This window comes from Schistocerca cancellata, chromosome 9, assembly GCF_023864275.1.
Source record: "Schistocerca cancellata isolate TAMUIC-IGC-003103 chromosome 9, iqSchCanc2.1, whole genome shotgun sequence".
NCBI classification, from domain to species: Eukaryota; Metazoa; Arthropoda; class Insecta; order Orthoptera; family Acrididae; genus Schistocerca; species Schistocerca cancellata.
Window position 1 is genome coordinate 478163122 of NC_064634.1, and position 13432 is coordinate 478176553.

The 13432-nt window shown below is 37.8% G+C and overlaps 1 protein-coding gene across 4 annotated transcripts in view; it reads right to left on the bottom strand.

The window, feature by feature from the left end:
- Positions 1 to 2696: 2696 nt before the first annotated feature.
- LOC126100531 (copper-transporting ATPase 1) overlaps positions 2697 to 13432 on the bottom strand; it is a 589098-nt gene continuing 578362 nt past the window's right edge. For all 4 annotated transcript variants that reach the window (XM_049911146.1, XM_049911149.1, XM_049911147.1 and 1 more), the window contains one exon: positions 2697 to 3090. In XM_049911146.1, the coding sequence (XP_049767103.1) occupies positions 2961 to 3090 (130 nt within the window). In that variant the 3' untranslated portion in view covers positions 2697 to 2960. The remainder of the gene's footprint in view (positions 3091 to 13432) is intronic.

Genomic DNA, 13432 nt, shown 5'->3' on the forward strand with positions numbered 1-13432 from the left:
ACTTCCCACAAAGAAATTTCACACATAGGGTTTGAGCTAGTGTAATGACCACTGAGGTCTGTTTCTGGTATGTGTGGGTAATTAGTATTTATTGGAATCAGTATGATAAAATTGGTTACACTGAACCAGTTGCAGAGTTATTTCCCATGCTAAGAGTACAGTAAAGAAGTGACTATTAGTAGAATCAGTGACTATGAAAAAGTGTTGAGTTAGGAGAAAAACATATTATGCTTAATTCAGTATTCTTAAATCCAATAAATTATTCTCCTGACATCATTTTCCTGTGGCATTCTCCTGCATATAATATCCAAGCAGATATCTTAATTTGTTTAAATGTTCCTCCCACATGCTATTTAACTAGTTCATTCTATTTTGATCTATCTGATGGTGACATGATCAAGTAACTCCTTTGCTTGAAGGGTGTCATGTCTAACACAGTTAACAGTCTTACATTGGGGTTGGTGATGGTGGTGTTGGTGGGTGACGACGACGACGACGACGACGACGACGATGTGGGGGCAGTTATGCAGCCCAGAAGCAGACAGTTTTGTCCTGGCCTGTGACAAGAGTGCCCCATTCGTTTTATGCTGCATTCATACATTAGCATGCAAAAATGTGTGTTTCTCCTTGTTGAAATCAAATAATGGAAAATCCAGGAAGGAATAATGACAATACTGCAAAAAGGGTAGACTGTTACTCACCTTATAACAGAGATGCTGAGTCAGTGATAGGCACAACAAAGAGACTGTCAGGAGTAATGTAGGACACGAGATGCAGCACCAAGAATCGGCACGGTCTTGTAGCTGTCTGTTCTTCCTATCTGTGACGTATCATCTCCATTACATGGTGACAATCTATTCTTTTCATAAAAAGTTGTATCTCCCTGTTGATACTACCCATAACTTATGTTCATAGTCTAAAATCCATCCAAATAGGCTCAGCCTATACACGTCACCGGATGCATGTATGGAGGGGCGCTGGGTCAGCACACCTCTCTCCTGATCATTATCCGTTTTTGTGACCAGAGCCAATACTTCTCAGTCAAGTAGCTCCCTTCCTTTTCCTCACAAGAGTTGCCAACAGTGCTCGGCAGACCAGATGGTCACCCATCCAAATGCTAGCCAAGCCTGACAGCACTTAACTTTGGTGATCTGATGGGAACCGGTGTTACCACTACTGCAAGGCCTTTGGCTGTATTCACATTACCCCTTTAAAATAAATTTCTTCCAAGACCATAAAGTGTGCACTTACATAATTTATGGTATGCCCCGTTTCTGTGGAGTCGTAGTCATTTGAGATTTATATATGCATATTTATACGTTGCTTCAACCATCTTTAACATACAAAGAAGGTAGGGCAACACAGCATTTTCTGGTGTTGATGTAACTTCATCTCTCACAATAATCATCTGTAATGTTTATAAAGGCATAGCTGTGTACTGCTAAATGCAAGAAAAGGATTTTATCCAGTTTGCAACCTGCTTTCTTTTCTATTTATAAACAGACTGCAATGAATGCATATCCACTGTATTTCCTCATATGTACACATGTGTACCTATGCTATACAATAACCAATTTTTCATATTATTCCTAGTACAATAATATGGTAGAAAAATGTAGTAATACAGTCAATTATTTAATATAAAACAATTTTATGCAGATCTTAAATACAGTTTTACTTTCTTCTGCATTTCTTTTGCCACTTCAACATTTTTACAATTTAATAAACAGTGTTAATAAATAACTTTATTTTCAATGAATCTACAGTGTTCATGTAATGAACATCTATTGGAACAATTTTATGCTATGTATGAAAATGTCATCATAAAATTAATAAAATGTATTGGAATGACCATTAATAAAAAGTAAGAATCTTGATGTACTTGTCATTATAGAAAGATAATTAGTTTGTACATAAAAGTAAAAACAGTAAATATCAGAACATTCATACCATTATCACTTGCTGATATTTTAAGTACGCAATTCATTGTTATGGTTGGTTTCACTAACATAATGTTTAAAATTGGGTTGCCAGTAAGAAGTATTATTCATTAGTGGTCATTATGGTGGCAGTGGGGAAATGCTACAGCCAGTCTGCAACATTTTGCAATGGATTATTTGTCTTACGAAAAATAAAGACCATATATATGTCACTGGAATGCTTTAAAAGACCAGATTTTGCTACTTTAAGCAACTGAAGTGATATTTTATCCTATTATAAGGTTTAGACACTTCCACACTGATTTACCATGTATAATCTCTTCTAAGATGAAGAGCAGAAGTACTGTTTTCAGCCAGATATTGTGGCAATAGGTACATACAACTGCTTTTATCACAATCAAGTCATTTGTAAATAAATGGAACTGTTGTAAATGTAGTCAGTAGTTACTACCTGACCACAATATTATTGCACTTGGCCTCTCATGACCATTATCAGTAACACACAGTGTACAGTAAACAGACATAGTGGTGACTCAGAAAAATGCATGGCACTATGAATGATTTCACGACAGTTGTGCATACACTATCAAGGTTTTCAGTGTGTCCTCATGAAATGTCATGATAAAACTTTCAATAAGCTGACCATAGTGCCCTCATTCCCATGGGCAATAATATTGTGGTTGACTAATACCAGGAGTACAATGTTTCTGTGGTCTGTGAAACAACTGAAGTACTACTAATACATCACAAAATCCATTTCCTTATAAGTTATTTATTTTACTTTACAAACATGAGAGGTTACATGTGGTTTCAGCTCTGTAATCTTAACTGTTCAGTTTAAGTATAGGAAGACAAGCATTACAAGAAAATGCCAGAATTTCATTTACATGAGGTACAATTTTTTAGTGACTAAGCTGGAACACCTGTGCCCGAATCATGGATCAAGACAACATGCAGGTCTCCTGCAGTCTGCAATGACCTATCTTTATGGCAAGAAACACATTTGAGACACACAAAGCTTCAAACTGGTGTCATTTGTATAACATCTTGCTTCTTCTTATCAAAGCCACTGAAGTCTACATCAATATCATCTGGGTCATCTGAGCCGAGAAGCAAACCCTCTGCCTCATTCTTTGGTCGTGCAAAAAACCTGTGGATGATAAGATTAAATATAAGCAAATTATATGTTTGCATTTGAACAAAAATCAGGAAATTTGTGAATAAATCTAATGTACACACAAAAGTCACTCAAAACTTAAAAATAACGAACAATTGTAATTGTGGTGTGATATGTGACAACATAAAGTCAGTATGTTAAGCTAATAGGACATTTACATTCAACATTATATAATAAGCCACTAAACATCAATCCGTTTAATATAATGGCATTCACTTCTGATAACATGTGTAAAAGAAAGTCATTGGGGTCTATGGTTTGGCACTGATTAACTTTTAAATAATAATAATTTAAAAAAGTGTCCCACAGCAATATTCAGTACTCAGGGATACAATAGGAATGATTATTTCAGGCAAAAAAAATCTACTAAACATAGGCTCTAAAATGCATACCTTGAGAGCTATGAGCACTTCAGCTTTGCTATGTGAAACAGATCTCATTTAATGATCAAGTGCTCATAAATCTTAAGACATGCATTTTACAGTCCATGTTTAATGGACTTTTTGCTTTGAATGATCATTCCAGTATATATCCCTGAATATCAACAATTATTCTTTGAAGGATTCCAAAATGAGTCACTCCCAGTCTGGCAATAACCTAATGAAAATGGAACAGAAGTTCAGAGCGTTCTCTTACTGTTGGTTAAAGAACCATTCATTTGTATAAGGTTAGAATGGAATGAAAATCACTACATAAAACCAGTTAACACCTCAATGTGGGACTGCCCAGGAAGATGTTCTCAAACAAAAATTGATAATATACACATTATATGAATCAAGCGTAGCCATGTATGGAAGTGAAACGTGGACAATAAATAGTTTACACAAGAAGAGAATAGAAACTTTTGAAATGTGGTGCTACAGAAGAATGCTGAAGATTAGATGGGTAGATCACATAACTAATGAGGGGGTATTGAATAGAATAGGAGGGAAGAGAAATTTGTGGCACAACTTGACTAGAAGAAGGGATTGATTGTTAGGGCATATTCTGAGGCATCAAGGGATCACCAATATAGTATCGGAGGGCAGCACGGAGGGTAAAAATCATAAAGGGAGACCAAGAGATGAATACACTAAACAGATTCAGAAGGATGTAGGTTGCAGTAGGTACTGAGAGATGAAGAAGCTTGCACAGGATAGAGTAGCATGGAGAGCTGCATCAAACCAGTCTCTGGACTGAAGACCACAACAACAACAACATGAATCAGGGCATAGGATGCTTGAAGTTCATAAATTGTAGCGCAACCAGAGGATATGAAAAGAGAGACGAACTGGTTAATTTCAGCCCTCGAAATGATTAGTGAAACATACATTCATTTATGATCAGATTATTACAGGGTAGTAACAGTATCAGCAAATGAAGTAAGAGAAATCGTCACCATTATGAATGAAAAATACATAACAGGACAATTTATTATTAATGACAGAATTTCTGGGGAAATATACGAGTTGTGAAAGGGGCATTTAGAGTTCTGCAGTGGAATTAATGTAGTTGTAGCAATTACTGGGGATGGGGAACTGATGTGCATATCACGAGAAGCTTGAGTAGTTCTGAATGTTTCTCTCACAAGGACGCCTCATGAATGTCTCAAAAAGGTAAGTACATTTTGTACATCGTGGTTACACAGCATACACACAAAGAGCCTTTGTGCCTCTTTGTTCAGTTTGGCCAAGGGCTGAATAACAGATTGTAGTTTTGCCATGTATTCACTGTGTGCATAGTACTACTGTTTGCAGAAATAGAAAAGTGACAAGTAGAAACTGTGAGATTTAATTTAATTCTGATGATTTAACTGGCACGAATACAAATGATCTCTGTAGATTACCGATTGCCTCAATGGGCTCTCGATTACGAGAAGATGCTCTAGAAAACAACTCGTGAAATTGAGGCACAAGTTGCTGAAGAGGCATTAAATTGAAAGATAAGCAACTATCTTGGAGCCACAGTACATTTACTTTTTGCATGAAGTATTTTGAGTCTGTTCATGGCTGCCATTGAGGATATAATAGGATTTTGAGAATGTCTCTGGAAATAAAATCCATTGTTGTACCAAACTCAAATTTATTGTGTATTTACAGAGAGCTTCTGCAGGCATTATTTTCATTACGTGCTGCTGTTTGTCTTAAGGTTCCAAGTATAAGAATTTTGAAGCATCATATAATCGAAGGGAAGAGCAACACACAAATTTATACAATGTCTTCATTTCCGAAGATAATCTAAATGGTGAGTGACTGTATGCCCTTCCTTTTCATAAGCAAGCAGTTTAGTTATTAACTAAATGCATGAAGACAGACTTATGTGTGTACTTTGGGAGATAAACGAAAAATGCAGGCATTAGAAACAATCAAATTTTGCATTCCTTAGAGAGTATCTCTAATAAAACTATGAATACGGTCCAGTCAATTTCGTTTGATCACCACCTATGTTCTATGTCAAGATGTAATAACCAGCCACATACAGCAGAAACAATGGGGGGGGGGTTTACATATAGCGTGTTGGGGGATGCTGAAAACAGTGCAGTCATTGTCATAATGCAGGAAGGGAGTGATTTATCTGATGTCCAAAAGGGCACAATCATTGGCTTTTTGGCAAAGGGAAGATGCATTTCTGAAATGGCTAAATTTGCAGACTGGTAGCATGCCACTGTGGTTAAAGTATACTGTGCATGGAAAAGTGGTGCTACCCAAAACTAGTGCCGAAACAACTGTGGTACACCACAGGCCATAGATGAGGGGGAGATGTGTACGGGCATACAAATGTGCAATTGTTGAGCAACTGACTGTCCATATGAAATAAGGTGGCTACTGAAAGTGTCTCATCAATGACCGTTCAAGCAAAAGTTCCTGTGTACAGGCCTGTGCAGCAGATGCAATTCATACACCAAAGCCGACTGCTGCTCACTGACGATGAAGGTTGGAATTTGCACACCAGTACAGCAATTGGATGTCCACCGAGTGGCAACATGTGACCTTTTCAGATAAATCACATTTTATGCTCCATCAGACAAATGGTCATTGAGGTTTACAGTGTGAAACGTCTGAAGGAAAACACCTTGTAACCTAAAGGAACCGTCGTCGCTGGGGAACATTTTTGTGGTATTCCCTGGGTGATACCATCATTCTGGACGGCACAATGGACCAACAGAAGTATGCACTTATCTTTGGGAACCATGTCCATTCCTATACACAGTTTACTTTTCCTCAGCACAACTGCATCTGCAAGCAGGACACTGCAACATGTTACACAGATCACAGTGTACACATATGGCTCGATGAACATTGGGAGGAGTTTATGTACTCCCCTGGCCACCAAAGTACCTGGATTTAATCCTAATTGAGAATCTGTATGACCACCTCAATTGGGCTATTCTCACCAAGAATCCTCAACTGCCAGCCCTAGAGAGGCTGGCCAAGGCACTGGAATTGGCGTGGCTCCATACCCCTGTCTGTACCTTATAGAACCTCACACACACTCTTCCTGTGCATCTTAAAGTGGTCCATGGGACAGTGTATATCAATTAAAATGTGCTGTTAAGGAGCCTGCAGCAGTATTCCATTTTTTCATAGATGCTTCACAAGTTTTTCATGAATTTGACTGTTCTTCTTGAGACCCCTGATCAAAATGATTTCTGACCTCTAACAAGTGCACTCTTTCAAAAACACAAGTGGGGAAGGTTGAGGACACCAACTGGTCTCTCTACCTGCAGATCTATTAAAATACACATATCTCATTCTGGAAGTATGAAGGACATTTACTCTCATGTGACACATTCATGGGTGTAATTGAGTTACATTGGTTTTTTCACATTCAGAGAGAGTATCATCTTGTTTACTGCAGAAAGGAAACTTGCAAATCGATATGTGATAAATCTCCAGAGCTTTTATCAGACACATGTGCATAACTGGTGCTTTGAGTAAATATTTATAAATGTACTGTAGCTTTGTATGAATGGAGGAAGGTAAAGGAGATGCCAATATCAGAACAGCAGTTGTAGTCAGTACAAGATTTCCTGGTACTTCCACTAAACTAACTAAACATGTTTACCATGGAAACAATTTCAGGTGTGTGTTTCAGTCCCACAAAAATGATAAGCAACAGTTCTGTTTATAATCCAGACATACATATAGGAGTTAGAAATGCTGTCAGTTGAAAGAATGAACACAATATTATAAATATCAAATAAAATCAACTTAATTGACATTTCAAACTTGTTTCTTTTTCATATAATACACACTACTGGCCATTAAAATTGCTACACCAAGAACAAATGCAGATGATAAATGGGTGTTCATTGGACAAATATATTATACTAGAACTGACATGTGATTACATTTTCACGCAATTTGGGCGCATAGATCCTGAGAAATCAGTACCCAGAACAACCACCTGTGGCCGTAATAACAGCCTTGATATGCCTGGGCATTGAGTCAAACAGAGCTTGGATAACATGTACAGGTACAGCTGCCCATGCAGCTTCAACACGATAACACAGTTCATCAAAAGTAGTGACTGGCGTATTGTGACAAGCCAGTTGCTCAGACACCATTGACCAGACGTTTTCAATTGGTGAGAGATCTGGAGAATGTGCTGGCCAGGGCAGCAGTTGAACATTTTCCGTAACCAGAAAGACCCGTACAGGACCTACAACATGCGGTTGTGCATTATCATGACGTGTCACCAATGGCACCCCATACCATCATGCTGAGTGTTACGCCAGTATGGCAATGACAAATACACACTTCCAATGTGCGTTCACTGCGATTTCGCCAAACACAGATGCAACCATCATGATGCTGTAAACTGAACCTGGATTCATCCGAAAAATAATGTTTTGCCATTCGTGCACCCAGGTTCGTCATTGAGTACACCATCGCAGGCGCTCCGGTCTGTGATGAAGCATCAAGGGTAACCGCAGCCATGGTCTCCGAGCTGATAGTCCATGCTAATGCAAACGTCGAACTGTTTGTGCAGATGGTTGTAGTTTGCAAACGTCCCCATCTGTTGACTCAGGGATCGAGATGTGGCTGCACAATCCATTACAGCCATGCGGATAAGATGCCCGTCATCTCGACTGCTAGTGATACGAGGCCGTTGGGATCCAGCGTGGTGTTCCGTATTACCCTTCTGAACCCACTGATTTCATATTCTGCTAACAGTCATTGGATCTCTACCAACATGAGCAGCAATGTCGCGATATGATAAACTGCAATTGTGATAGGCTACAATCCAACCTTTATCAAAGTCAGAAACGTGATGGTACGAATTTCTCCTCCTTACAAGAGGCATCACAACAACGTTTCACCAGACAATGCCGGTCAACTGCTGTTTGTGTATGAGAAATCGGTTGGAAACTTTCCTCATGTCAGCACGTTGTAGGTGTCGCCACTGGCACCAACCTTGTGTGAATGTTCTGAAAAGGTAATCATTTGCATATCACAGCATCTTCTTCATGTCGGTCAAATTTCGCGTCTGTAGCACGTCATCTTTGTGGTGTAGCAATTTTAATGGCCAGTAGTGTATATGCAATTTTTTTCTATCACTTATGCATTGCAATGAACTATTGGAACAATTTTCCCATGAAGTATTTTGTGCTATCAACAGATCTTAACATGTCACTCAAAATTTATTCAAAGGGAAGTTCATAAATATCCAAGCATGTACAGTAGTTTTGAAACATTTATTTCCTGAAGCTTTGTGGCTGCACAGATGATATTTTAGAGGGAAGTGCTATTGGTTGCTTTGTACTCATGCAAGAACCTTCCATGGTCAGGAATATTTGAAGCACTGTAATTAGTCAGACCCACAAATTTTTATGGTAATCCATTTTCTAACGGAAGACAATTGTTTCTAATGGTCATTGCTAGACAGAATGAGAAGTTTCATTTTTCTTAAATTGTTAACAAGTCATTTATACATGGTCAGTTAGCCATGTTACCCTCCTCTTTAGTTCTAATTACTTTTGAAAGTTTCCTCGATCACTATTATTTAATTTCAGAGATTCATCACTTTCATTTTGCCTGTGCTGGCAACAAAGCCAAGAAGCCTGTTGAAAAAAATTTGTTCACCGCCTAGACCTGCACTACAAAATGATGATGGTATCCATTGTGTGAACTAAATGACAGTGCTTTGAATACAGTACAGACTTTTAATCATTTGTTCACCATGTATTTAACATGTGGGTGAAAAATTGTTCTGTTCTATTGTTGATTACCAAATATGTATTTTCAATGGTGCTGCCACACAAACTGTTTTTCTCGAATTGTTGCATCAATATTTCACATGTATCACTGTATTACAAAGCTTAGGAATTATCATTTGTTTCATCACATTCACAAACATTCAAAATTTACACCAACTGAACTTCCACAGGACACGGGTTCAATTATGACATAAGTCAGATAGTAAGGGCAAGGTGAGAATTTCATGGACGTGTAGAGATTTGTTGATGTCAATAAACATTTATTTTCCTTATATTCCATAAACAACAAAAGTCAAGTGACAAACCTGTTCTGTGGAACTGTTCTGTTGATACAGATTTTTTAAGTACAGTAGTTATGTTGAAAACTGAAATATCAACCCATCATAAAATTCTTGGATTTGGATTATAGTACATCCAAAGTTGGGAAAGTTTTATAAGGAGCTACTCCACTTTCAACAGTTGTGAAACATGTGATCACCTTCAAAAGAAGTGTAGCCACATATGAATTCAAACACTTAAAGGACACCACAAAAGTGTAGCTACATATCAACAAAAGGAAAAATGTGTACAATACAGTTGATATGAAAAATTAACCACGAATAAGTTTTATACAGCTGAATGCCGCAATTGTTGAATGTTCACCAAAAATTAATGCAGAAATGCATTTACATATAATTTTGGACTACATGATGTCCTTAATTAAAATTCCAGTGTCAAAATACTGGAGAAAGAGAACCATTGCTCAGAATAATATCAAATTTGAGCACAATATTATTGGTGCAGGGATAAATGTTGTGGAACAAAAAAAATGAAAATCTGACCAATAGATGGCACTGTAAGCATCAGAATACGTACACCACAGATGTGAATCACACGGCCTCCAAGACACCCAACACAACTGTCTTCATGAAGAATTGCGTGCTACTGGTAAAGCTCTTTTATTAAGGACACTGAAGGGTATGAAAAAAGGCATTTGTCTTATGTCTGCTAAGGGTCTGCAGAAAATAATTACAATATTCAAAAAGACAAGTTCTTTTGAAGTGCAGTGTGGAAGAGGGAGGAACGCAGTTGACCTGACATCTGTCAAAGATGTGACCACAGCACTGCAGGAGGGGTCAAGCAATGGTGTGCGAACATGCAGTGCATTGGGAATTTTCCAAATTTTGGACATGCCTGTGAGCATGAAACAGACTGCATTACAATCCATACAAAATCACCCATGTTCAGGAGCTATTTCCTGCTCACCTGCCAGCAAGCTCACTCTGAAATTTCTTGAACACAGGAACTGGACAATGAATAGCAATGGAACATTCTGTGGACAGAAAGTCCATTTCCATCCCCAAGCCTGTGTCAATACACAGAACTGTAGAATATGGGTAATGGAAAATCTGTGCACATACCAAATGGTACCACTCCAACTACAAAGGTGACTGTTTGGTCTGGGTTGACAGCACTGTTTGTTATAGGATCACATTTTTTTCAAGAGGATGAGTCCTCCAGGTCCTGTTACCTGTGCTGTCACTGGTAAACCTATGAGAGTCTGTACACCAATGCCATTCCAAGCATTCAACTGTGTGAATGTGTGGATATGATCATTTTTATGCAAGATGCACTCCTCTACACCTTGCACAGCCAATGAAGCAGCTGCTGCAGATGAATTTTGGAAATGCTAGAATTATCAGCTGTCATTTCCTTAGAGCCTGGCCATCCAGATGACCTAATCTTAATCCATGTGACTCCTCTCTGTGTGGTTATCTGAAAGATATGTTCAGTTCTCCAGTTGAATTGAAAACACACATTGCATAAAACATTCCAAATGTGATCCCCAGGACACTCCGATCTTTTGTGGAACGTTTCTCAGATTCAGGTTGTGGCAAAAATTGATGGGCAGCATACTGGACATGTCTTGTGCCAGACAGTTTGAAACCAAAGTAATTTTGATTTTTCATAAGGTTTTTGGTGCCAAGACAATTAAAAACAAATGCAATCTTACTTTTTATGCAGGTTTTTTTTTATCTCGGGGCAATTACAAACTGATTTTTCCCATCCAATGTGGTATGACATTGATATGGTAGATGAGCTTACCTAACTAACATTGCCAGAACTGTCACCTGCCGAACTTGTGCAGTCATGCACACTGAACAATACAGGTAGTGTAATGTGCAACTCAAATCATAGTTGTCATATTGTGACTGATCTGGCATTTGTAGCCAACCCCATGTAGGTCCAGACACTTACAGCGCCATCTACTGGCACAGTTTTTGTTACATTTTTATGTTACATGAGTTTCCCCTGCACCAAAAATATACTGTTCAAATTTGATGCCATTCTGAGCTTTGGTTCTCTTTCTACAGCATTTTGAAACTGGAACTTTAAATATGCACACCCAGCATTTTAAAAGTAACCTGACTGACTGTGTGCCCCAATTTATTACTGTTGATGACGGATGGCTCAACTACTTCATGCAAGAAATGAAACAGCAATGAAAGCAATAGGTGAAAGTTATGGTTCTAAAGAAAAGGAGTATGAAGCCAATTCTGTTTGCTGATACTAAGATTATGGCTGATACTCCTGCAATGCAAAAAGAGCTATTTTTACTCATTACCTTGAAAAGGCTAGCACAAGCCTCCTGGATGAAACAAATGTGTAAACAGAATATGCCATTTAAAAGAAAAGGAAAATAAACCATCTTCCAATAAGAAAATTCAGCTGACAATGGGAAAACTGAGGGAGTTCCTCTTTCAAACACGAATTGCTGCAACATCCATCTTCTTTACCAGGTTTGACAACCCATGAATACCCACATGTAACAAAATCTGTGACTGGAAAACTGGGACTAATGATGATGTCATGGTAACTGTAGATGTGTTTCGTCTTTTAAGTGTGAACTGTCATTTCTTTTGTACAGTCTGAGGCAACATTATTCCTTTTAGTTTTAGAAGAAGATAGTTTTGGGTTCCTAAGATGGGATACATGTGAAATAATGTGAAGAGTCTATTTGTGAAACAAACAGGCAATATCTGATAGTATCATTTTACTTACATGAATAGGAACACATCCATTGTTGGACACTATGAGAAGGATCTGTAGTAAATTCATTTACAAAATGAAGGAAATAGTTAGTCACTTTTTCAAGTTCAAAATCAGTCATCTGTAAGCTATTAGATATCTTTTCTGCTGTGATACCTGGTATTGTTTTTGGGAGAAATCAGTGAAGAGAGCAAATGTCAGTGCAAAATATAAACAAATTAAAAATATTACTGGCCCTAAAGATAAAGTCATGAGGAATGACTGCAGAAGACTGAGCAGAACCTTTATACTGTCACAGTGCCATGTAACAACACTACTTACTTGCTTGTATACCATTCATTTCCTTAAAAGTGATCCTTCATGTCTGCTAAGCAATGTGTACACAGTCTGTATATATCAGTAGTGTGATCTCTAGGTGTGCCAAAGTACTGTTTGTTACCTTCTCAATTTTGAAGATGTACATATTGTTTCAGATTTGCCATTGCTGTTACTCAAGGTACACCTTACACTAAACACTCTTTTGAATGGTGAAATAATTAGCTATGCCAGTAGGCCTAAAAACTGTTGTTTTCATTTAATAAAAATTATGTTTTTTAGAAGTGGACAATTTATGAGCTTACAGACTGAATGTTCAAGGTTGCAGCAGTTTGCTGTTCGTGTCCCTATGAGAATTTGCCAATACAGCCTGAAAATATAGCACAGTGTGAACCGCATTTCCTGTACCATCAATGTCCAACTGTATTTATATTTTTTAGAGGGTATCAGTATTTACCATCTTTATAATGTTAGTTCAGCCAAAATATTGCAGTCTCAAAATACTGAAAAATGTGCCACAAATTTAGATAATAAAACCATTCAGATCTGCAGATCTGACAACTATGGTGAACAGTCTTTCAGGCTTAAAAGTTCATAATATGAAACATCCAGTAAGTTGGAGCTTCATGTAATTTTATCATCAATTTTATGGTTTTATGTATGCTAACAATAAACTTGGTGGAGATGTCTTATCACTACCATAGGTAAGAACATAAAGAAAGCCACACTTATACACAAATGCTCATGCCAAACTGGAAAAAGTGCTGGTGA